The 27,110-nt window shown below is 39.8% G+C and overlaps 1 protein-coding gene across 2 annotated transcripts in view; it reads left to right on the forward strand.

The window, feature by feature from the left end:
* Positions 1-27,110, forward strand: part of N (uncharacterized) — a 246,908-nt gene that overhangs the window by 157,934 nt on the left and 61,864 nt on the right. For both annotated transcript variants that reach the window (XM_071772884.1, XM_071772885.1), the window contains 3 exons: positions 1,732-2,088; positions 4,009-4,164; positions 15,570-15,752. In XM_071772884.1, coding sequence (XP_071628985.1) covers positions 1,732-2,088; positions 4,009-4,164; positions 15,570-15,752 — 696 coding nt within the window. The remainder of the gene's footprint in view (positions 1-1,731; positions 2,089-4,008; positions 4,165-15,569; positions 15,753-27,110) is intronic.

The raw sequence follows: 27,110 nt of genomic DNA on the forward strand, positions 1-27,110 counted from the left end.
ACATTCGGAGTTATTGATCGCTGTTGCCTATCGCCACTTAATTACGGTTGTGTCTTATCTGCTGGGTGTGCGGCGCCGCGCTTGGTTGTTTCTTTATAATCTCATTATCAGAACTTTTACGGCAGGAAATATCGAATAGCATTCTAAAAAAATACATGAGATATACGAACATTAATTTTATTTTCGATAATCGAGGTAGATAGCTTAATTAAAATTTTTAATTTAATTTACTACGCTAGAATATGGAAGCTTTGAGTAGAAAATAATTGCATAGTATGTAAGAATTGGGAAGTCTATAATTATTTTAAGTCATATCTCGTCATATTTTAAGTCATGTCGACAACGTTAGTTGAAATTAGTTAACAATATTTAACTTTACATTTTTATTATAGTATATATTTATATGTAAATAATTATATAATATTTATATGTATACTTAATATTAATATTTATAAATATTTATTGGACGCAAGAGTTTGTGCAATAATATACATGTAATAAAAGGTTTCTCAGGTCACGACACGAACCGTCGCGAATCCGTTAGCCATCGCGTGTCCAAATGTTTGTTTTGCCCGGCAGAATAAGAGCAGAAAGCGACGGATGAATAAAGTTCCATGATGTGCGGATAATCGAGCGTCATGCAAGGTCGGTTCGATCGATCCACCACCGATCTCCATCGATCTTTTTCTTCTCTTTCCGAAGTTCAAGGGCTACGTACAATCAGCTGATGACGTTAGACATGATCCGTTCTAAATCAGAAATATCTAATTTCTATACTCAGCGATCATTATGGGATCGTAGCGTGTTTTTTCCGAACGCTTCTCGACCCGGAAACTTTACATCGTGCATTTCCTCGTACGGTCGATAGCAAAATGTGAAACTGTCTGCAAATAACGGAACTGCGCATTGCATCTTACCGTAAAAGTTCGCGTAACATAACGACGCGGTCTCAGGCGTTTCCGCTTCTATTTGCTTACTATATTTCTTCGCGCGATTTGACCGGAAGAAATCCGTCCCGGCGCATCGGAGCGCCAATTTCACGGTTATCGAAGCTCATCGCTTTTATCCTTTCGGCGTGTCAGCCCGCGATCTCTTCTTACTCGGTTAGCCTCGGCCGCGCGATCGAAGCATAAATTCATAGAAGTGGTAAAACCGACGCTCGACACCGGCGCGGCGCGTCTCGATTTTTCATGCCGAGCCGGCGCGACGTGTTGCGGTAATGAGTTCCCTTTATAACCATGCCACGAACGCCGTGCCTGCGTATCGAGAACGATCGCGATCGCTGCACGTCGTTTCTTTTCGCCGTCGTCCGATCGTCCCGTTAGAAAATATCGCCGCGATTCGCAGACGCGATTATTAATAGCGCTACCGATCGCAGTTATGCAAATGCATTCGAGCGTCGCGGATGCGAGATAGAGAGTAGGTAATAAAAGCTAATTACAGCGATTGAGAGTTTCACCAGAGTGCAATCCGGTTGTCGATATAGCTTAATTACTTAAATAATAACGCATCTGAAACGTCGCTTGTCATTACTATTAACAAGCTGCTTAGTACCTTTTATTCGTATTAATTTCAACGTAATTATATTTAATATTAATTTTTTTTTATTTTGCGTACGCGATGCTATCTCACGCGCATCGTGATATTGACTATTTATTTCGAAGTCTTATTTCAAGATTTAATATCAATGTATGATCTTTAATAACGTATCCCGATCTTTTTATCTTTCAGGATTCCGAGGCGATCGTTGCGAGGAGAATATCGATGATTGTCCGGGCAACCTCTGTCAAAATGGTGCCACCTGCATGGACCGAGTGAACGAGTATTCTTGTCTGTGTCCACCGGCCTTCACGGGCACGCAATGCGAGCTGGATGTGGACGAGTGCTCGGTACGGCCGTCCTTGTGCCACAACGGGGCCACATGCACGAATTCGCATGGCAGTTACTCGTGCATATGCGTGAACGGCTGGACCGGGCCCGATTGCAGCGTCAACATCGATGACTGTGCAGGCGCGGCCTGCTTCAACGGCGCAACCTGCATCGATCGCGTCGGCAGCTTCTATTGCCAGTGCACATATGGAAAGACCGGTAAGTCGAGAGTTAGCTTCCGTAGAATGTTGATCGAAAAATGTGCGGGAGGTAGAAGCAGAATTGTAGATGATCAAGATAATGTTTTCTATAGTCTTCTATAAAAGGAGATCCGAGTGGTTTCGGTACATGTTTGAATGGCTAAAATAATTGTGAATCCATATTTCGAGTTGAAAGAACTAATAATCAAAATAATGCATATATAAAAATAGCAATATTAAAAATTATATATTTTTGAACTTACGTATTTTACTATGCTAAAATGACAAAATCGTACCTTTATTCGCAAGGTAATTTTGAAAGATTTTTATTAAATTTAACAAACTCGCTAAAACATAGATAGACATTATCTGTAGAAACATTTAATACCAATTATTACTTGAAACTTTTCAAACATTTTTGTATACGAGATATTTTTTTACATCGCCGTATCAGTGATATAGGTACGTTTTTCTCATAGCGATTGAACGATCGTTGCATCCAATTTGAGCGAATTTTATCATCGTGAGCGTGTAATATCGTTTGAAAAATATAACGGAAGTCAGAAAGTCTCGAGAGAGGAAGAAACCGAGTCTCTCTCCGGTTTAGTTTAGCGAGGTCGCGCGGCGCGTATTTGCAGGAGAGCAGGGTGATTAACTCGATACCGAGTATGGTCGGGAACAGGGCTCGCGCTGCAACGCGGCGATGCGATCGGCAGGTGCAGCCGCACATATGCGGCCGGGTATGATGCGCCGCGCGCCGGTATACTGCGTAGAGAGCGTATAGAACGGGTCCCTCGGAATCTTGAGATTCCGAAGACTCCCGGGGTCCCGGCTTCTCGCCGTGTGCCGACCTTGGCGACTGGAAACGAGTTTCTGTCCTTACTCGCCCTATCCCGCCGCCCTGCCGCGAAGTAGTCGAAGTAGAAAACGCTTTTCAGATCGATTCGCGCGACGATCGCCAAATACAGGTATATTCCTCTCGCGCGCGGCCAGACATCGTCACCATTCCTGGAAGCCGAGCGTCTGTACCGAGCGACTACAATCATCGAGTCGCAGACGTTTCGCGTAGAGTCCGTTAATGATATAAACGAAGAGAGGTATTATTCGTGAGAGATTACTAATTGTTTTTTGCAAAATAAATGAATAATTCTATCGAGTGTCTAGATATGCCGATGCAATAATGCATTCAATTTCTACATTCTTTAGGGGAAAAAACTATGTTACATTCTACATTCTAGTCGCTACTTTCGACGATTAGAAAGAGAGGGGCTTACAGTAGTTAACGAACACGCGATGTGCAATATACAAACATGTAATGGCTGCCTCTTGCGTTGCCTTCAGGCGTGCCTTTCAGTTCAGTAGAGATATACTTACAGTTAGTCGCGGGTGTGCTCTTGCATCTCTCTGCATGCATTTATTCTGGTTTATATATGAATATCCCGAGGACTTTCGGTACCGTTATTGGAGGGACCTCGTAAAGAAAAGTTCGTTTCGACGCACACGCGATCCGCTTCCCAAGGAAAATTACATGCCGCGGTCAGCTTTCTCAATTTTATATTGTCCTTCTTAGCTTACGATGCAGTGGCAATTTTTTCAATTAGTTTTATAATAAATTGTACAGCTGTATAATTTATATTGTTTGTCGGAGGAAATCGGCAAGTTATACGTGCGTTTTCCGCGTTTTATAGATTATTATTTTTTTTATATCGATGAATGAAAGATTTTTATAATCTATTTATTATGATATATTAGGACCTTACGAAACTGTCAACCAGAAATATTTATCAGCAAAGTAAAAAAAGAAAATTTGTTTATTTTTACTAAAAAATACCACATAGAGAATTAGATTTCGAATTAAAAACTTTTATATAATGAAAAGAATAATGATACAGTAAAATAAATATGAGATTTTCAAGGAAGGAACGGTTATTTTTCGTAGGGCTGCTTTGTCATCTCGATGACGCCTGCACGTCGAATCCATGTCATGAGGGCGCGATCTGTGACACTAGCCCTATCAACGGGTCCTTCACCTGCTCCTGCGCCACCGGATATAAAGGACTGGACTGCTCCGAAGACATTGACGAGTGCACACAAGGTTTGAAATTTTCTTGCATTACTTCTCGTAGTTGTATACAAATTTTTTCTACTTTTGTATATTTTTATATGATGCAAAACTCTACTTGTACATTTACTTTTCCCCTTAAATGTATAAGTAAATCTTAACCTAAATGAAATTGTGAACAGTCGAGTGACACTTTCGTGCAAAGCGGGCAAAGTTTCGAATTATAAGTTCACCATAATTATTACATACCACTGATTATGCAGGAATAAATTCGGTAGAAATGAATCAGTTAGTTGATCGCCGGATCAATCGATTAATGTTGCTTTCGGAAATCGCTTTTAAATTGATCCGCATTCAGTTTATCCATTTCGACTAACTATTAATCCGCGTTTTGAAAGTAATCTCCGTTTAAATCGAAAGTAATGAGCGTCTCGGTGGTCGGCATAGTTATTAATGACGGACTCGATTCAAGAACGCAGAAATGCTGGTCAACGGCGCGTTTGCGCACGATCGGGCAACTAACATCGTGAGGATAGCTATCAGATAGATGTTATCGCGCGGCAAGACCAGTTCGCATTAAAGTCGCTTGGAACGTAATAAATTGCTCTCGCGACGTTCAAATGACGGTTGAAGAAAATTCGCGAATTATCGAAGCGGCAAGTCGCATTTTATCTTTGCGTCATATACCCAGTTCAAAAATACAATTATCCGAAACGGTAAAAATTTTCGCTGAAATTAAATTTTCATACGTTTTAAATCGAATCGCCAAATCAAATATTGATAAAATCGCTGACATAAATCTGAAATGGACGTCAGTTTAATTGGATTTATGGTTTAATAGGGAGCAATAAACCGTATGATCTACGAAAAATAATTCTCTATGCTGTGTAATAATTCTCTTTATGCTATAACTTTTTTCGATCCACCTTTTTTGCGTGCAAATTTAATTTTTTATTGCAATTAAGAAAATCTCAATGAGTTGTTGACAAGATTGACCGATGGTCTTGCTGCTTGAAGAGGTCATCGAGCTTCGTAATATTTCCTTCTGATCACGTACGTTCGTGCGTCTGTGTGCTGCCTGTCCACCTCGAACGATCTGTGCGTGTTAACATCGCTGCATTAGCGTGGGCAGTATGATAATTGTCAGTCAATAGAGGACACGCGAACAACTCTTTCTTCCTCTTTTTCTTTCGAAAGAAAAAGGAGAAGGGTTAATTTATTAGCATCTTTCGTTAGCGTATTAATGGCTTTGTAACTAAAAACGGGAACCGAACTTCACGTTGTTCCGTTATGAGCTTCGTAATCACGGCAAGCGATAGCTATATGTTTTGATTTTTATCCATCATCGATCAATTCGCAAGCGAGTTGACAAGAAGCGAATTCCTGTGGAAGTGATCATTACGTTCTGTTTCGTTTTGAGAGATTAGTGTGCTTAGGTGTGACCTTACTTAATCCTGAATTGATTATGTAAAAGCCGCGGGCGCCCAGAAATAAAATTGAAAAAAATTTTTTAATTCAATCAAACTTTACTAAATATTTACCAACTACTAAAATCACAATTAAAATATAGAGTTAAACAAATTTTTCTAATCGTGCAAGAAAATATTAGATAACATAAAAAATATTTTAAATATTTTTATGGTATTTAGAGATGTACTGTCCATATATAGAATTTAATTAAATTTCCGTGACCGTAAGTTATTTAAAAAAATTACACATTTAAATAATGTCGTGATTCACAAAACGTAGTTACTGTACCGTTTCGGTGCAGCAAATAGATACGTTGTTAGTCGGAAGTATCGCTAAAGGTGAAAGAAATTGAAGATGCGTCGGAATCGATATCGCGCGAAAGATTTTTTAGGTGAGATAACGGCAAGATCCGCTCGCGGCGAGACCCGAGTATAGTAATCGCTGGATTAATGTGCGCAATCCGCGTGTACGGAGGCCCCCACGGTCCGTGCAAATTGAAAACCCACACGGGGCAGATTGGCGTACGGTGAATCGATCGATTACGATCGATTAATTCGGCGCCAGATCCGCGCGTTATTTATTGTGCCGAGTCCTCGTTCTCATCACGCCGTCCCGTCGACGTTCTCGTCATCAAGTTCTGTGATCGATCTATCATCGGGAAGGTTTAATCGACACATGTTATGGGTCGTTCGTAGGGTAGACCGGGGACAAAAGTAACATTTTGAGTTTAAGATTTTATAACAGTTAAAATATAATATCTACGTAAAAAAGACCTGTACCTTTAGATGTAGAATTTATTTGACTACAAAATTTTCTTGTGCTGAATTCAGTAATGTAACTAAGAAAAAAGTTATTATTGTTTAAAGAATATGAGGAATACTGTTACAACCGTCCCAACCCCCGGGACAATTGTAACAGCAGAGGGGAACGATTGTACCACATCATCTATAAACAAAATAATGGTTATTTAGTAGGTGTATGTAATCATTCTTACGAATTTTCTATAAAAAATGCAACTTTAATGATAAAATAATTTGTTACATGACAATATCAGTATTTTTACATTATAGCAAACAAAAACAAATAATACTGTTTTCTCAACTGAAAGATTATTTATAATCATATATATTTAAAGGGTTAGGTTAAGTTGAAGTTGTCCCCGAGCAACGGGGACAATTGTAACGCTACAACTGTTCCCAGGTATTGATATTACAATTGTCCCCTAATGATATTTTATGATTCGAAGTAAATTTTTTACATAAATATCTGGATGAAAGTCAATCGTATTATGCAAATCATCAACATAAATAATCACTAAAACATATAAAAATAAAACCTTATACCTTCGGCATAAAGAAAGAAAAATATTTCAGATTTTATGCACGTAAGAAAACTTACTTCAGGAAGGAAAAAAGTAACTTCTTCTCCTGCACACGTGCACGTTTCGCGAGGGGCGGCAATGAACTAAGGAACAAATGCCGCTCTATCTAGCGGATCTCGCCTCGCGGTCATATACACACGTACCTTTTATAGTTTAAGAAATATTCACGATGTTACAACTGTACCCTGTTACTTTTGTCCCCGGTCTACCCTATAGCAGTGCGGTATACCAATAAAAGTGCACCTCTGCTGAAAGTTTGTTTTAAAATTATTTGAAACCATCGAAGTTCTATACGATTATGAACAATTATCACAAAATGCAATTCCTTTCTAATTAATATTATTTATTTCATTTTATTATAATTAAAATATATAAGTACTTTTTTATATTCCCTGCATAACAACTCAAAAATTTAATTAAATCAATTTTAATTAAATCATAATTAATAGTGAGTTATTTTTATGAGAATTTATAATTTACTTAAAAAGATTATTATGCCTTTTAAAGTTTAAAAATTTGTACAAATGAAATAAATTCTTTATAACAGAATATAGTAGTTACTAGATACATGTTGAAAGTACGAGAACAACGAGAATTTTAAATTGCCGAATTTAAATATGGATTTCGATCGAGAGATACCAATTTATTATTTCCACATTGCTCGAGGTGACATATCGATTCGGTTACACATATTAGCGCGTCGCGCGTGAACGTTCGCAGGGGGAACAGTGATTCTTAATAGCATACCGCGATGTACCCAATTTTCTCTTCCTTTCTCGATCTTTAGCTTCGGGCAAACTTGCCATTCGGAGCCGTTTCTCTTTCCTTAGCACCGTAGAACTGTGATATGCGACCTATGATTGGTAGGTCCCGCATGATGTATCACGAGGGAGTCCCACTGCCAAGACGACAACGATTATTAATAATTGTGCGGAGATAATTAATGGTTATGCGTGAATTTATTGAGCCTTCTTTACAGCAGCCATTTTGAATAAACTGTATATTTATCAAATGCGTGCGTATGTACGCAATATTTCGTCATTAGATTGTAATTGCTGATATTGTTGTATCGATATCGTGACGAATACAAAGTTTTACTATAAATGTAATACAGAGAAAAATTTCCAAATCTAGAAAGCTTCAACGCAAATAAGTTTGAGAAATATAATAGTTGGATGCGAGATTGCATTATTTGTCAATGTAATAGTCTGATGATAATATGATACTTTCCGTAACTTTTTTTCTTTCGACTTAACGTTTTATATATAATCGTCGGATGTAAATAAATCCATCATCGTGTTAGGATTGCATTGCGAGCCCGAAACCATGGAGACTGAGGAGCCGTTCGGCTATATACGCGATACACATAGATAATGGGTTTGTAATTAACCAGTGGACAGGCAGTAGTTCGCGGGTTAATTAATAGTCCAGCCAAGACTCGAGCGCGGCATGGGGCCACACACCTCGCTGATTTCCTTGATGTGTACGCACGTGTATACACGCGCGAGTCTTATCGATATCATCTGTGAAGATTTGATTCGGTTCTCACCGTAAACCGGGATTCTGTCAGTTTCAAACATTATCGATTAAGAAACAAACGAAATTCTGTACGCGTGTCTGTGTGTGTGTGATCCGTTGTAATAATATATGTATATACACACACACACACACACACACACACACACACACACACACACAAAATGCAGGAAATATATAGGAAAATACAAGAAGTTTAAACTATAATCCACAAATTCTGAGTGAACAAAATTATGCTCGATTTTGTGAGTAATTAATGCAATATTAAAATATAACGTTCTTGCGAGTAATATTGAAATATAACTTTGCTACGCAGAAGATATCTGCGTAGCAAAGTCGGCTCTTTACCGATTCAATATGCGAGATATTCACGGCGAGTAAGAATGCGGAAGGCAAAACATGGAGAGCCTACAATCGCGGGATATCGCACGAATAATTAAAATTGCGATTAAATGAACGTATTACGGATTATCGTGAATTGCCGCGGCCGTAAATGGGCTGATGATGGGAATGCGAACTCATTTAAAACGTAGACGGAGGACACGATGAAGCAAACTGAAAACGGCTTCAAGTAGAAAAATCGCCTTTGTTCCCGGCACCATAATAAATACGCAGCACCGCCCGTAGCGGAACACGGCGGTTAATCCGTTTCGCTACGGACAAAGACACTTCATTAATAATCGAAAGCACGTCTTTTGTGTGTCCGTGAGCTTTCTTCCTCGACGGACTCGCCCCACCAGGTCGCAACGAACGCTCGCGTTGCACGCGGGGCAGTGGATTTCCTCCTCGCATTAGTAGCTGTTCGTTAATCAACCGTCATGGAATTAATTGGATTTCGGTGGCGAGCGTTAACAATTGACTCGGTTCGCCTCGCGTTGATTGCCGCATACTTCGAAAGCGTGCCTTGTACGTAGATGATAATCGTCACTCCGTGATAATTACCGTGTAGAGAAACAGGGCAATTTAAAATAACTCTCTTTAATTCATCTAAAATGCTAATTTATGTTTTAACACATTATTTAATGTATGTTTAATCTTTTTTCACACATGTGTTTTCTTAATATATATTCAAGTTTAAAATATATGTCAATATTATGTGACTTTTTAAGTTCTTTTTTAAGAATTTTATATATATACATTTATTACGTAGGTGTAACTTATAAAAATAGATGTTAAAAATGCGCTGTATCGCGTGTACCAGTGTTATTTATCATCCCTATGAATTATTCTCGTGGCTGATACCGTTCATTCATTGGCCTGACTACGCTTGAAATATACCAGGTGCTTCGTTTCGACCGTTAGGCATTTTTTGTACGTCTACGAACCGAGCGATGAATTAGAGAATTCGCGTTTTTCTACGATCGTCCGCGTTCCCCTTCATCTGCCCGACGACGGTGAACGGCGTCGCGTTCCACGTTTTGCACGGGGCATCGTAATTAGGAAGACATTACTCAAAGACAGCTCCCCTTACCCCGAGAAGGATCACTTCTCTCCCGTAATCCTGTCTCGCGGAGATGTTCGGCTGCCTTTGGCTTCGGGGGCGTACGATTACTCACTTCTATGCGAAGGACGCGATTCGAGAAATTATCGGTAAATTACCGTACGGCCATGGCCATGACTCTTTGTCACCTCCGTGCCATGCATGATGATGAAGGGCGAACTACCCCTTGGCCATATAATGCTGGTACTTTCATGCACATGCGAATTTTCACTTATCAACTTTGCGATTAAACGGTGTCATCATAGAAATCGATTTATTATTCCTTCCGCTCTTGAGTTTTCAAAAAAAATTGTAACTCTGAGAATATTTAGAAGAAATAGAAAAATTTGTTTACTACATAGCATCTCTATTTATATATTATAATATTGCTATTTTATAAATTTCGATTTGTAATCAGAAGCTAAAAATGTATACGAAATCAATTTAAGTGAAATCCGCATAAATACAATCATTATTCATCGAAATATGAATTTATTCTTTAATGCACATTCGACAACAGATGATTTAATTAACGCTTGACTCACCATCGTGCGTTTTTTTACCATTCGAGACCAAGAAGCGTCAGCAATTTACCAAACTCAAATGTGCTTTTCGCCGCATTCTTTATATACCGCGCATTAATATCGCCGGTGATTAGCCCGGACTTCGGGCCCATCTCATCTCATTTATCCCCCTTTTTTCTCTTCTCGGCCGTTTGATACCACAAGTCATTAAACTCTGTAGATCGGCCTGTCTCTCCTCCACACCCTCCACACCCTGTCTCATCCGTCTCTTCCTCTGACGATTGCCCTGGGCACTCGGAGATTCTGAACACTGATAAAACGACAGGGCTTTTTGCTCCGGATGGTCGGTAAGAAATCCTCGAGGATTAGTTTATTAATGGCCACCGGGCATAATTATCGGCTGCTCGGCGTCAAGGTGAATATTTCGATGATCGTTCTGCCTAGTGGCTGCGCTGTTCTCGCGATCGCGATCTACATTCTTTTTTTGAAGCTGTGGTATATACGGGGAGTACGTTCACTTATCGCCTACTCTTCGATGCCCATGGTCGCACTTATTCTCGGAATAATAATTTAAATAGCGCCCAAACGTTTGTGACTCGCGACGAGACCGTAGAAAATTTCTTAATGCTCTAAAGCGTTTGCTCCGGAAATCGAGATAGTGGTCGAAAATAATACAATAATTGTTAGGGAAATCTCCTTGCTTGTATCTCTTTTCCTCTCCTCGCACAATTGTCTTTTAATTATTCAGTTTTCGGAATCTTGCTCTGGCAAACAGGAGATTTATTTAATCGGCAGGTTTATTAAATCGACAAGTCTAACGTCACCCTCCTGTTTTGTGGACAGTTTAATTAGTGCTCAAAGACGAAATCCTTTTATGATAATTTATGCTTTATATCGTCTTACACCTATAAGACATCTAATATAGAATGTATTAATTTTTATTATATATTTATACAATAATGCCCATTTTATTTATATAATAATGTCATATGCTTTTACTTATTTTGCTGAATCGTGATATTTCGTTTCATTCCGGCCAGTATAATGTTTCTTTATTTATAATTCATGTGATCATCATCACCCTATCTGCCTTCCTCTTTTCTACCTGCAGTTTATAAATATTTACGTCGAATTTCTGAAAATCTCAGACGAGGTTTTACATATAACTGCGGTCAGCCGTCTCGTTTGGTGTTGAATTACACCACCTAGTCTGCTCCGGAGAACTTGAAATCCTTCATCGTGCGAAGGTGACACCGGTCAGGATGTCACGAGAACTTTTTACACTCCTCTCGAAAACGAATCGGGGAAGAATCCGGCTTAGCAAACACATGAATGTAATATTCCTTGCATTTTTTTTAATATTGTATATTTTTTATTTAAAAGTTGCATATCACATCTTTTCACTTTTGAACAATGAATGACTGGGAATCAATTGCCTCTTTTGTTTATCATATAATATAGATGCGATAATAGTATCATAATGACTGCGTGCAAATGTAAATACGGTAACGCGTAACGAAACCTTCCGTCACGGTTGTTCTTTATTTTCGTTTTCTCGTGCTTGCTTTTGGTGCCGACATTAAGCTGCCCAGGAACTGTAACCGTACGTTGGTACCTGTTAGCTAAACAAAGGCCATTGTTACATCGAAATTTGGTCGGTATTACCTGAAGCAATCTCTGTTGGTGATATGCATGCATCGTATCGAAAGTCCTGTTTGCATTTTCTCAACAAGAATAAATTGCTATATTAAAATTTTAAATGCTGATTATTAAGTATGACAATCTTAATCGTCTTCTCGGACATTTTTTATTTTACATTTTCTCTTTTATATTACAAAAAAAAATTGTAAAATAGACATCCTCGATCAAATTTTCGTAAAGAGTCCATAATTGTAGGGAACTTTCATGTTTTCGGTAATTATAACTTATATGTATATATAAATCTTTAAGTTTTTTTGACTCTCTTATATAATCTATCTCTTACGCACATTCACTACTTAATAGTTACGTTATGTGCGGTATATTATTAAAAAATACGAAGCCTCGAAAATTAAAATGGTTTCAACGTTACCGAAGCTACAGTTTACAGCGCAAAAAGCGCAAATCACGAGAGCAGCGATTCGACGACGTGGTTGACGCACGACGACAGCGCGCCAGGTATAATGAGATTTTGCCGGAAGTCGCGTCGAAGGAGGAGCGAGAAGGCTGGAGTGGGCCCCCGAGTCGGCGGCGTTGTCCGTGCACCACAGAAGCGCAGTTTCCTTGGAGGGGCGCCCCCGCGGCGCGGGGCCCCCATGAACGAATCTAATTAAACGCTAAATTGTTATTTTAAGTTTAATAACAACCATAATGATCTCGCGCCCGAGCCGGGGCTCTGTTATTATCTAGATTGCATATTTTCTGGTAGATTAAGTTCCTTAAGCGAAGGGAGCTTGGGCTCCCGGCAAGAGAGCAAGAAGCCTCTTCGGATGAGCTTGATGCAACCGAGCGCGGGGAATCTTGCCGCTGGTGGCGGTGCAACGCCACTTGCAAACTGCACCTCGCGGCGTACTGCAACCGGACCAATTATGCCGCGTTGTTTCCCTGGAGAATCTGGGAAATGTGTAAAAGTTGCGTAAAATCAAAACGTAATTGAGGATTTTAAGAATTCTGCATTAATTGCCGAAAAGCGACATAACAATTTTCTAAAATCGGACATTTTTATCTATTACACAAAAATTCCTAACACAAAGTTGGAATTATTTGCAAAGCGTTATAATAATACGAAACGCTTTTATCGCAAAAAAAGTTTGAGTTATTTCAATGGCGTTTAGTGAAATAATACTTGCAAATATTGGTGACTCGGCGAGTGAATCTCACCGCTGCTTTTGAGTGCCTATATGTATGCTGATGGCCTTTTAACGCTAATTCTGTAGCTCGCGACTATACAATACGTGGCATTCTTGGAGAGCGATTCGTCATCTCTCCTACCGTCACGTCACCCGATCGCGAAACACGGTGCAGCAATGCGTTTCTTACTGCCGCGAGTAAACGTACGTATACGTTTCTTTCCGTCGCGCCATTTCCCTCGGTTCTCTCTTTCATCGCCCTTGTCCGTTACGCGACAGTAATTACACCGCCGGGTCGGAAAAACCGTTGGCGAAATACACGAGTGCGGTATGCGACTGAAGCAAAACGCCTCTTTACAAACTCGTGCGTACTCTCAACTATACCGACGAGAAAAGCCGGTATGTGTCACGGCACTTGCAGCTAATCGTGTGCGTTGCTTCGAGAATTGCAATGGCATTATTGGAAAAAAAACAACAACATTTGCATGCTTTATTGTCCTTATGCTAAAGTAGATATTGGCAAAATGAAAGCTGATTAATAAATACAAACTCTATGCAAACTCTATACATTTATCTATTATAAAAATATCTATGCATTTTATTTATTTATATCTAACTGTATATATAGTATTTACATTTATTTGTTTTTGTATCTATTTTGATCTGTATATCTATATGCTTAAAATATTAATATTACATAATAATATAAATTGTATGTATAATAATATATAATTAGGTATAGTTAAACGGCCTGACTGGCAAGTTTTATTAAGCATAACACAACGACGTTTCGACCACTATAATAATATATAATATAATATATGTATTATATTACTAATTCTGTGACATCCAGTATCAATAATTTTGTATAGTAAAAATTATAATTATTAGTAGTACAGATCTTAGCTTTAATTATCGTACGATATATGGAAAGAATGATTCTGCTGAAGTGTATAAAAATTAGGCCAGATACAGATCTAAAACCAATTATATTGGATTATCAAAATAATTACATAGAATGCTTGAAGCATGATAATTACAAAAAGTTTTGACATTCTAGTAACTTTCTAGCAGTCTGAGCGTCCTCAATATAATTATTTAAATAGTCCAACATAATTATTTTTAAATTTGTATCTTATAGCTAAATTTTTAGATATTTTAAACCGTTCTTTTCATGTACGAATAACATACAATATAGTAAGTAAAATTAATTCAATATAGTTGAAGTGCAAAATTCCATTGCGTATAGAAATGAGGAAGATAGAGAGAGAAAATTTCTAATGAAGCTCTCATTTGGTAAGACACACCGAGTAGGTAACTGCATCCGTAGCAATTATCTCGTTGCAATTAGAGAGGGCTATACGTATCTCCGAGAAAAGAGGGGTTCCGCGGGCAAAACGCGATCTCCTTTAAACGAATTGTCGTCGTCAGGGCTTCAAGAATGCTCTACCAGCATACTCCTTCTTATGGTCGAGTTAGCCGGGTATAGGAGAGAAGTATTCTCTCCTCTCTCCCTTCTCTTTCCCGCTCTAATGGCGGCATCTAAAAAGTGCCGGCGAGTTTGCCAATTAAGGAGCACTATCCGCGGCGTACGTTTGCTCGTAAGCTGATCCAGCGGTAGAAATGCGCTATATCGAGTCGACTCTTAAAACCATATTCAGTTATTAATTATTATGCGAGCCATGTGCGTTGCTTTGCCACGGTTTAAATCATTAGTAAGTATTGGCACGAAAAGTCGTCCCAGTACCTCGCCTTCCCTTATCTCGGTCTCACCGCAAAAGAACGGGAAAAAGTTTCGCTCGAAATGGTACCCCGTAAGTGTGTCTCAATACCGAAACCGGATGAACTTTCACTGAAGAACCCCGCAGAGATGCAACGGCAAAGCTCCCTTTTTGGAATTTTGTGGCGTCAATTATCCACCATATATCGGAGTAGAACGGATCGGAATGTGTCACAGAGGTCTGCTTTGTATCAAGCGTTAAATTACTCAGTGCTGAATGACTGCATAAGATTCTTGCGTTGCGTTAAATAATTTTTTGTCGATACTTTATTTTTTCTTTACTTTATATAACTTGACCAAAATTATACTTCTTATCAAAATAATTTATTCTTAAAATAAATTAAATAAATTCCAAGTAATCTATCTGTATATTTTAATCTGACTCTTCAGATATTTTGACTGATTTTCAATGACATCTTTCTTTTCTTATTTATTGCAGGCTCTCCTTGCGAGCACGACGGTATCTGCGTGAACACGCCCGGATCCTTCGCGTGCAACTGTACGCAAGGATTCACGGGTCCGCGATGTGAAACGAATGTGAACGAGTGCGAGTCGCATCCGTGTCAAAACGACGGTTCCTGCTTGGACGATCCTGGGACCTTTCGATGCGTCTGCATGCCTGGTAAGTACATCGCTCTCTATAATTCATCTCACGGTGTCTTGCGGATGATTACGTGTCCCTTTGATGTCGCATGTTCCGCACTTTTCTCTCAGAGAGAACAGCGATACATCTCTTCGCACGTCCTAAAAGGGACACCGCGTAATTCCCTTTACTTCCTTGCGTGACCATGAACGTGTCACGATCGAAAACACACTTCGGTCACTTTCACGATGGCAATTTCTTTTCGAATTGTTGTTGTCGTTTATATTCCGTGCAAGTAACTTTTATATATCGGTTGCTATATATTGCACATATTTCCATCGTTCCGCATGCTTTTTGATGGTTTCATACAAGGTCGTGAAAGTTGTAATTACGTTCGGAAGTGTCGGCTTCCCTCAAACACGGATCATTTATTTTCGCGGTCCTGTCGCTCGAAATGGGTTTTTTATGTTTTCACGTGAGATGTTTTTGTAAAAGTGGTTCCTTCCGTTGGAAAGTTTATATATCCTTATGGTAATGATCGCGTCATTGTTTCGACAAAAACAAGATAGCCAGCCAAAAATATAATCAGTTTTAAATCACAGCTGAAACTTAACGCTAATAGTAGTAAAAAGAGTTTATAGTGAGAAAAAAAGTTTTTTGTCAATTTCAAACGTATAAGTAAAACTTCTTTGGTCTTATTACGTCTTTCGTCTTTTCACATAAAATTTTTCATGAGAAAAAGTTTTCCTGCAAGAAAAGGAATTAGATCATTTTGATTATAAACTTTCAATTAAGTTTCGGATTTTATAAACACGCTTTAATAGCCTTTGTTTCGAAGTTTCAACGTTTTCGCGGTCAATACTGAGACGCATTTTCGCGGGAAATTGCGGGAGATGCGAGATGCGAGACGCGCGAAAAGACGCGATCCGCCGCGCGCGATAGCCAGCCAGTTGCCGCCGCGCCACGTAGCACAGGGGACCCCGGACCCCGGGCCCCGAGGCCCGCACTATGTCGTCTGTAAATTCTTCCGAGATGACAGTGCGCCGCGGCTTGCATTATCTGATACACACAAGAGCCGTGACGGGAGGGCAGCGACCGGCAACTCGTTTACTCTTTTAACGTCGGCGCGCGTAAGTCAGCCTTAATTGTTTGACGCCGGCGGAACGACGCGATCTATCCCTCGGTCCGTTAAGGGATCGGGCCCCTTAAGGGTTCGGACGTAAAGCCGCGAGAGATTCGCACGACCGATAATCGATATAATCGACAGCGAATGCACCGCGCGTCACCACCGAGATCATGGAATCGCGCGAACGCCAGAGGATATCTTGTTGGGATAATCGAGGATTTGAAGTTTTAAGTCCGCATTTATTTATAATCACAAGTGTGAATTCGTTTTTTCAAAATCGATAATGGTGATTAACAATAAGTATATAGGGATATAAATAATTGCGGGTTAAATGATGGCCGAAGAGGAACATCGTTGTTCATATATAGATTCGCGTGTGATTTCTAGCGATCGTTAAATAGGAGTTATTAATATTCTTTTAATAATATAGCAAGTCTTCGTAGTTATTTTGTACCTAAAACCTACCTGAAATACGTAAAAACAATGAAGCGTTAGAAAATGTCTTTACAATTAGTATAGTTTAATTTGCTAGCGAAATTTATTCCGCAAAGCGATTCCGTTCTTCTTAGCGCCTTAGAACTTTAATCGTTCGTGCGAAAGTGGTCAAGGTCAATTTTTCAAATATCACTTCTGGTACCACCGGTCGATGATAATTGGTTCAGCAACGGTGGCAGGCGTTGTAACAACGCGAGTGCCTCGCGCACTTGCGAGCTCCCGCGGTGCGACAAATGGAGCATTAAACGCGATAAACGAAAAGTCGAGATGCGAAAACAGCGGCCATTGATTACGAACGCTTGAATGCGATTTCGCTTTTTTCTTTTTTACTCTCTCATTGGCCCTTTGCGCCGTTAATTGATGACATTAATTTGCATTTCGCGTAATCTTTGGCAAAGGAAAGTCCTTCGTCCTTGTTCCGTCATCATTATACACGTTACTCTGGCGATAAATCTGTGAAAAGAATTGTTAAAAGGTATCATCTAATTAAGGAAACATGTTTCATATCACAATGTTCTTTGATAAAGCTTTTTATATGCTGAGCGATATAATTATTTACATAATCTATTTTTGACATCTGGATTTTTATTAGGATTAATTTATTAAGATTTATTAGGATTAATTAGGATTAATTTATTAGGATTTTTTAGTATTACACACAATAAAATCTTACAACAAAACTTAATGATTAGAATTACACTTTTTTAAAAATTAATAGATATTAATATTTTGAAAATTATTTAATACACGTATTTATTTTTTATAGAAAATTGTAGCAAAAGAAAAACGAATTGCACTACTTATTTATACTTGAGAATTATTATATATTAGAGAACGGACAGACGAATGAAATTCTTCAACGTCGAAGAGGCGTTCTGAAAAGAACGGAGGAAATCGGGGACCTGAAAAAGTGAGATAACAAAAAATTAGGAACTCTTTCGGGTCCTCGAATAGACCTCGGCAAGGTAGACGGGTGGGATGAACGAGGAAGGGGGCGAGGCAGTAAAATATGATAGCAGGATTCGCGAAATATGAGACCGAGACGACGGGATCCGTTGCCCCAGGCCCCCGTGGGCCCCCGTGGGCCCCCGTGCGGGCACAAAGGCTTATCTTGTCCCTCGGCTTACTCCGCCATTTTGGTACTCCACCTCCGCCTTCCCTCCCCCGCTTCTTCCTTTTCGTTCCTCCTCGTCCTGCGCCTCCTCGTGCTCTTTCTCATCTTTTTCGTCTCTTCTTGCTTCGACCCTTCGTCGAGCCGTACGTCGTGTCTCCCTTTCTTGTCGGGAGGCCCGCTGTCCCGTAAAAGGATCCGCTAAGTAGCGCTAAGAGGTTCGAGGAAAGAGGATACTTGGGCATTCAGAATTTTGCACGACGGACCCGCAGCATCGGTGTTTTGCACGTATTATATCTGGCCTTTGTAATTGTCGTTGGCGCAGCTCCACCGCATCTCATCTCTGTTTCGCGTTGCGCGGCGCGTAATGAGAGAAGCTTTTCTCCTCCGTCGGGAAGAGAAATTAGATCTGGATCACGACCATCGCGAAATGTCGTTATTTTTATGAATCGAGTTAAACGCTTGATGGATCACTGAGCATTCGTGATATTCTTTAGAACAAAAAAGTCACATTTGCACTCTTAAATAGCTCAAGTTACATCTAACTCTTAGGAATGAAATCTCAATTAAATTTCTACTTTAATAAAAATATTTATAGTGTGATAGTCGATATATCATTCTTAATTTATTTTTCTTTTATTCTCATTTATCAAATATTCTCATTGATCGTTTTAAACCAACACTTAACTTGTTTGTGCTTTATTTAAATTTAAATATTACGTTTTTAAATTAATTATTTTCATTATCTACTACTCATGATCTTATTGTATTGCGATTCGGAAGACCTCGCTAGACATATACAGACACATCATATTGCGGATATCACGGGAGGTGTCCGCCGTATTATGCTCGCACGAAGTTTATGATCATCCGCGTATATAATGAAGAGGAGGAGTGGCATGAGATCTTCCAGTGTGTCATTGACGTACGAGAGCAATTACGACGCTATTGCGTTTTCTACCGGGCGATCTGATAGTACCGGCTTTCTTCTTGGTTGATGAATGTTCACGCGATGCGCACTTCGTAGGCTGCAGTCCTGAAAAATGCGAATTAATAAATCGGTAGCGCGGCGAGCGATATGCTGCGGATTACATCAACTTGCTATTAAACAACACAGGAATGTAATGAGTCGGTCCTTTCAACTGACAATCGTTAAATTGCACACACGACCGTTTGTGTCGACTATCAGTATGCAATGACGACGTGAGTTCTCTGACTTGCAACTGGTTGTTTGATGTTTCAACGAGAAAGATTCGAGTGACCTTAAATACTTAAATAAGTCCGTACTTTCTGCTTCAGACCTCGACATAAGTTTAACAAGTCTTATCGATCATAATAAAACGACACGAATAATTTCTCAAAATTTAGTATAAAACACTGCAAAGGATATGAAAACGAATTAACGTAACATTCGTGGAGCGATTATCACCGAAATAGTTAAAACTTGAGAACGGCATTTATATCGCAAAAAAAATAGCGCTGTGTTCAATTAAACTTAAAACTCTCGCAATAATTCCAAGTAAATTCTTGTCATAAGTTATTAAAATTTCATAATGATTTTGTGACGTACATTTTTGTCGTAACTCCCAATCAGACTTATTCTCTTCGCGATGTTCTAGCTACCCAACCGACTAGTTTGTTGTGCGAATGAAGATGACATAAAGCCGGCGTCGCGCAGGAAGGCATTACAAATCGCCGCGCAAACACTCCAACACAACGCGAAACAATGTTATCCGCCACGCCATCACGCGCTCGTACACTTCCAGGTGTTCACACGAAACAGGAATTCGCGAGACGAGTGGTAGACTTCTTCCTCGGGCAGTACGTTCCTCTCGGGATCTCCAAAGATATTCGCTTAAAGGCGTTTAGTTTCCACTTTTCGCTATGACTTTTGTCGAAGCGAAATTAAAACAACTGTATCTTTATTCGCGTTTCTCAGATCTCACTCTGTATATCGGCGATCTAGAGACAATCGATCGTCGACAGATACCATTGAAAAAGGTGTAAAAAGCTCCGCAGAGCCGAATCGTAATCGAGACATATTTTACTGTCACGCGCAATCTGCGAGTTTTTCTTTTTCCTTTCGACTCTGTCTCTCGTTCTCGTGCCATTCCTTTTACGACGGCGCATCGCATCGCGGAAGATTTGTTACCCTTGGACCAACGAGAGAGATATCTCAATATTCGCAGCTTGATACAGCCAGCGTACACGGATACACATGTACACACGCACACACGTTTACGCTGCGTACCTCGAAGAAGTAGGAGTTCTGTCGTTGGACACGCGCGGAGATTCGTATGATACATTACTGAAGATGTAGATTGCTCTCGGTACGATCCAGCAGCCTTGCATTGTTGCGGAAGGGACAATGGCTACGTTCTGTTATCTTCCAGCCCTTATTCTACGTCGCATTCTCTTCTCGTCTCTTTTTCTCTCGCGACAAGATTCAACCGCGCTCCTTCTGTTTTCCAAGAATCTGGAACTTTCGCAAATAGACATCATCAACAAAGAACTCTATTTACAATGGAAATAAATAGAGTGATTTGTTGGAGAAATCGACATTATTGACTTATATTATTTAAATATATTCATTTTACGGTTTTTTAATGTTATTTTATTCACAATCTTATTATAGTCAGTTTATTAAATTATATCGTAGTTGCGAAATGCTTATTATATTTGCGGTTTTCATACGATACACCGGCGAGATCTGTGTGTTTCGTGAACAATACTAGCATTATCTCCATTTGAAAAAAACCTCTTCAATTGACATATTGACTCTCGCGTTCGAGAATCTCGCGCGATTGTCCGTTTGAGACTCGCTCGTCGTGAGCGAGACTTCTTTTGGCGAAGTTTAGTCGGACTAATTAAGTGGGCATAGTCCGCCTTGCGGGTATGCTTTTGTTTCTTTCCGGTCAGCAAGAAAGACAGCAAGTTAGTTGTCGAAGCAGAGGTGGATGCGCCAACTGTCAGGAGTGACGGCACCCTCCCGGGGTGAAGGAGACGCGCGCATTTATTGTCCAGGCCCTTTTGAATGCTCTTTTGCACGGACATCACCATTTTCTTTTTCTTCCGCGTCGCTCCGCGCGCGTGTTCGGATCTTCGGCCGCTTCATCATTCCACCGTCGAAAGACGTCGATGCCATTTTTATCGCGCAGCTTGAGGAACAATGCCAGCCGTGATCTTAGGACGTTGCCCTGCCGAATAATGTGTCTGATTTATGCCTGATGTTAGCTACGCTGATTCTGAACATACAAGACTTTGCCTGCACGGTCCTACACCCCCAATATAATTTATATTAATATAACAATTAAGAACTTATATCATTAATGAATATGTGATTTCGTTACTTGTAAATAACAAGAAGATCAGTCGTTACTTTATTCATTTATTTATTTAGCACTTCGTTATTTTTTACATACTTGACGAATTGTACTTTCAGTAGAAGACAACAAAAGCTTCCGTGACTTCGGGCAATACGGGATTGTTGACGTATTTGCGGGAACAGTTACATAAATACGGTGCAGTATATACGTAAAAGTGTCGAGAAGGCCCGCCAAGATTCTATCTGTACTTACCCAACACGCCCGTTAAGTCTTCCGGCGGACTTTATCCGCTTGATCTGCGCTCACAAGTCCTTTCTTCAGCTTCTCATCCCCTCACCGCCGGCCTGCCTTCTTCCACTTCTCTTTATCTACCTCTATCTCTCATTCCTCTTTGTCCAGTTTCGTCAAAATTAGAAGGAGAAGTTCTAGAAGGCGGTATCTAAAGTGGTCCAGATAATTGGTCCCTTATCCGGTAAAACTGATGAAAAAAAGATGGGTCTTGAAGATAGAATTTTCAGGTTTGAGAATGAGAAAAAAAATTTGTTTTCTCTGAATCAACCGCGATTATTACGAGTTTGATTACCGTAATTAATGATACCACTTTTCGATTTCGATTTAAAAAGTTATCTGTATAAAAAATATTACTACTAGAGAGAAAAAGAAATTATCTAAAGAAGTTATCGTAATAACAGATAGGATGCTGTGAACAATTTATTTTTCTATTGAATTTTCCATCGATTTTACTAAACTTATACAGCTTCACATTTTATATGATTTGTCGAGCATAAGACTCAAATTTTATTAAAATAACTAAAGTAACAACGAAACGTAGCGAACAAAAGCTCCGAAGTAACGAGAAGGGGGAAAGATCGCGAAGTAAGAGCATCTCGAGCCGTTTCGTTGCTAACAAGCCGGATTGTCTCTCAGCAAGACACCATCCTCCATCCCTGTAGCGCGTCTTCTTCGTCCGGGCATCAGTCACTCTTGAAATCGTCATCAGGAACCTCGGCGACGTCATAGGACCGTACACACGTGTATGTATGAGTGCGTACCCGCGAGGCCTGCGTACGTGCACGTGGTCCAACGATGTCTTGTGTTTTGCCTCGGAGCACTCGTGATATATGGTCGCCATGAACGAGACGGACACACCGCGCCTTCTGGATAACGTGTCTCTTCTGCATGTTCCTCCGCTCGTTACTTCTTCCTGCGTTTTTTTCCGTTCAACAGTGCACTACCGGCAGGAGTTCTTCGACGGTGGAAAAAGTTCAAAATGAATACTGGCCTTATAAGTGAGACGAATTATAGCGTTTAAGTGACGTGAATAAAATTATTCTTCCACAAGTATATACATAAACATTTCATTTATATTTTTAATAATATTTTTATTAATATAAATGCTTGTAGCTGAAAATTTAAAATTTTTAGAATCAAATTATCTCATACGTAATTATTTTTTGTTGCATCCAACGTATTCTTCGTTCCACTTGACATATGATATTTTATGTCTCGTATATGAATTTTTCAAGCAACCTCATTTAAATTCATAAAGCTGATCCTTGTTCCGAGTTCGCTATTGTGTTAGCGATGAACACCTGTTTGAATACATCTCGCGAGCATTCGCGCGCGCGTTGGAATCTCAACTTTTCGACGAAGCGCGCTTTTCGCCGGCTCCATTCGAAACCGACGCATCATTGTGACGAGGAAATTGGCCTTCGCGAGTCGACGAACCGCGGCCAATGGAATTACGTCCGTTCTGACGCTGACAAAGGGCAGCCTGATTTCTATGGGACGAATTCCCTTCGCCGGTGACTGGTGCCGGCTCTTTTGCTCGCGTTCGTCCCCTCCTCGTTCCCTCCTGTCGTGGAAATAGCCAATTTAAGGGTACAACGGGATCGACATGCGTGCATACGTGCGTGCGTGCGTGCATGTGCAAGAAAGTGCACGGGGTCGCATACAAATGCGGCTTTAAATGCAGTCCCTAAGCCCCGCCGCCGATGGTACCATTCCCCATGGAGGATGGTTTCCTTTGCGCCCGCTTTCAGCTTAGGTCGCGCCGGCGCGACCTCTCTTCCCGCCTTCGTGGAGGAGAGTCGCGATCGTAAACCGGGGCTGCCAACGAATCCAGAACGAATCGGGAGTGCTTTCGACACGATGTCTTCGGCGAGGGGGAGAAGCTTCAACCTGAGATGACTTTGAATGGACCGCGAGAGAGAGGCGAGGCGAGGGCTCGGCGGGGAACATTATTGTTTTGTTTTGCAACTTTATGTTTATATGGCGACTACAATTGCCATGCCTCCAAGTATTCTGTGAAAACACTTTAGCTGATCAAGAATTTAATTTTTGAAGTTGAAAAAAGTTCATCGAGAACTGTATTTTTTCTCAGTCGTCCTTCCAATTTCCGTATACTATCGTTGATGCGACTGGGGATGATGTAACACTAGTTTCTCGCCTGTTGTGCGGTCACGGCGCGCAAAGTTTAACGCATATACCGCAGGCAACGCGCTCAAGCCGGATTCGCAGGATACGAAAGCGAAGGTACAACGACACCGGACACATTGTCCTGTCCCGCGGCGTTATTTATCTCAAACTGTCGCCAAGTTCTACGCCCATCGTGGCACTCCGTGGCGTGCATCGCAAAACAACGAAGAGGAAGAAGAAGAAAACCGGGAAGACGGAGGAGAAAGAAGTTATAAAGTCGCAGAACGAACAGGATTCTGCATACCCAAGCCTGCACTTTGTGTTTCACTGTCTTTGTGCACTTGCAGTGTCTTGTGTCGCTTGCGCTGTACGGCCAAGTCGCGATACTCACGCGATAAATGCCATAAGCATCAACTCTTACTCTGATATAAGAAAATCTCTACAAAAATAAGAAAAATAAATCTTTTTCTATGAATTTACGCACTGTAAGTAAAAGTATTATGTTCTACTACGAAAACAAAATATTAAAATTCCTAAAAGGAAATAAGAAAATAGTTTATTACATTAATGTCTCAAAATTTTATAATTTGTGAACCAACACCTTATTCTATAATTACACCTTTGTCACCGTGAAATACTAATATTAAACATCGTCAAGGTTTTGATTTTTACAAAAAGTACAAGATGGACATTACCTGATACGTCACACTGTAACGATGTACAGTTCAACTACAAGTCGAGGGTACGGCATCCAATTTACTGTCGTCCGTGGAGGTCAGAGTCATTGATATTCCACGGATCGGCGGATCGAGCAGGAATCGCGGCCTCGGTCAGGATCCCCACGTCCATCCGGGATCGATAATTTTCTTCCACGGGGAACACACGATATATGGTCCTGTACCATCGACGGCATTGATCCGTCTGATCCGCCGCTATATCGATGTACCGTTATCCCGTGCGGCGAACGGGCGTGTGACGGCGAAAGAGGCGGGAGACAATCCTAGATCCCAGCTGATAATAGCGGAATGACGAGTGAAACCTGGTAGAAAAGGGCACTTGACAGATAGACAGGCTGGCATAAACATGTATGTGTGTATACGTATCCATTGGAAAGCTCGTTCTGCTACCGAAGAGATGGAGATAAGACAGTATTGGCACCGGTTTCGTCGTTCTTCTACATCTTCTATTTGATCAGCTTATTTGCTTCGTTTCTCGGCCACGGTGTTCGATAGAGTTGCAGAAAATTTATATTTGAATCTGAAAATAGCATTTATCTCCGGATACTGAAATAATCGATAAGATACAAACTGCGAATATAGGAAATCCACGTTATACCATTATAATGTATATTAATGATAAAGTAATACATTGAAGAAAATAGATATAAAGAATGGTTTTAAAGCGACAGTGTAGGTATGTATACAAAAATTAATACCTTAAAGGTAACGAACAAATAATGGATGCAATTTGAGATTAGCATGTACATTGCAAGTCATGACGATTCCCCATTTTCGCATAAATTGCCAAGAGTTCGCTGAGATCAATTTTAGTTGAAACAATCTTTCGATCGTTTCTTATTAATACTATCCCGCATCGATAAGAATCGATCCGATCGATCAGGAAGAACTTGGGCGGAGATACTGTCGCAGCAAGGAAATTAATTTGGATCCCGAAATGAACCGCCACTTTATTGGCGGAAGTTAATTACCGCAGCCGAAGTCCTCTTCTCCCTCTCTTTTTTTAAATATCTCCCGCTCCGCCTTCTTATACCGTTTTCCATTAAAGACGTGTGCAAATTGACGCTTTCGTATTTCGCTGATTAAAGGATAAGCTTCGGAATTATTTCATTGAACAAATGCCACTATGTTTCGCCAAGTTTTGTATATATCAACATATTATGCTGCAATTAATTACGAAAGTATTTTATATATTTAAATTAATTTAAGATATAATAAGCGTCTAATTTTAGCGCTATTCGATGCATATTAGATAATTTTGATGACGAGAAAAATATGTAATGAAAGTACCGGAAGTCTCATTCCACTGATCGAGACTATTATTCTATTGAAAATATGGGGGATTTGCTTTATATCTTTCTATAAAGAACTATACCTAATATCATGTTTGATATTCACTTCGCGAATTATATCAATAATTCCACAATTTGAATTATTTCTACCTCGATTTCTACTTATGTAATATTTCAACTTTAATTGTTTGACACTGTGTCATGAACTAATTTCTTTATTTTAAGTTTTATATATTTACATATCTATATATTTTCTTAATTTAGCCTCGTTAAAATCCACGAATGATGAGGATTCATAAGTAAAGACTCTTTTATATTAATCGCGAGATTTTTTTACGGCTACTCTCTTTTCTCGATTGTTTCGATTCTTCGACAATCGTTCTTCACTTTTTACCTTAAGACATTCAATTCATTTGGGAACCTATCGAAAGCGTATCGACACGATTCTCGTAACGAGAATAAGCGTAAGACAATGGACGAAGAGCTGAGGAATAGGGATAGGGTGTAAGGAATCACGTAAATCTCTTTGCTTCATCTCGCAAACTCCGAGCTTTCAATTCGCCTATGAGAAGACCTTTGGCGCAAAATCGTTTCATTACTCATTTTATTACCGTAAAACGACAATAAAACTAATTGCAACTGAAATGGAGGAGAAACTGGGGTTTATATCTGCTGTCGTTTTTCGTCTGTTTTATCCAGTGTTCCGTTTCATCCAATGGATCCTTAATCATAGAAGCAGATCAAGTTCGATTGTAATTGCGATTGTCTCGAAATCTCTTAACACAGTTATCTTACAATGAAACATCATTATTCTTGGTTAATGAAAATTGTTTTCATAAACTCCTCTTTAATTAAAAAAAGTTGTTTATACTTGCGTAATAAAATGCTTACA

Source organism: Temnothorax longispinosus, chromosome 3 (assembly GCF_030848805.1).
Source record: "Temnothorax longispinosus isolate EJ_2023e chromosome 3, Tlon_JGU_v1, whole genome shotgun sequence".
Lineage (NCBI taxonomy): Eukaryota > Metazoa > Arthropoda > Insecta > Hymenoptera > Formicidae > Temnothorax > Temnothorax longispinosus.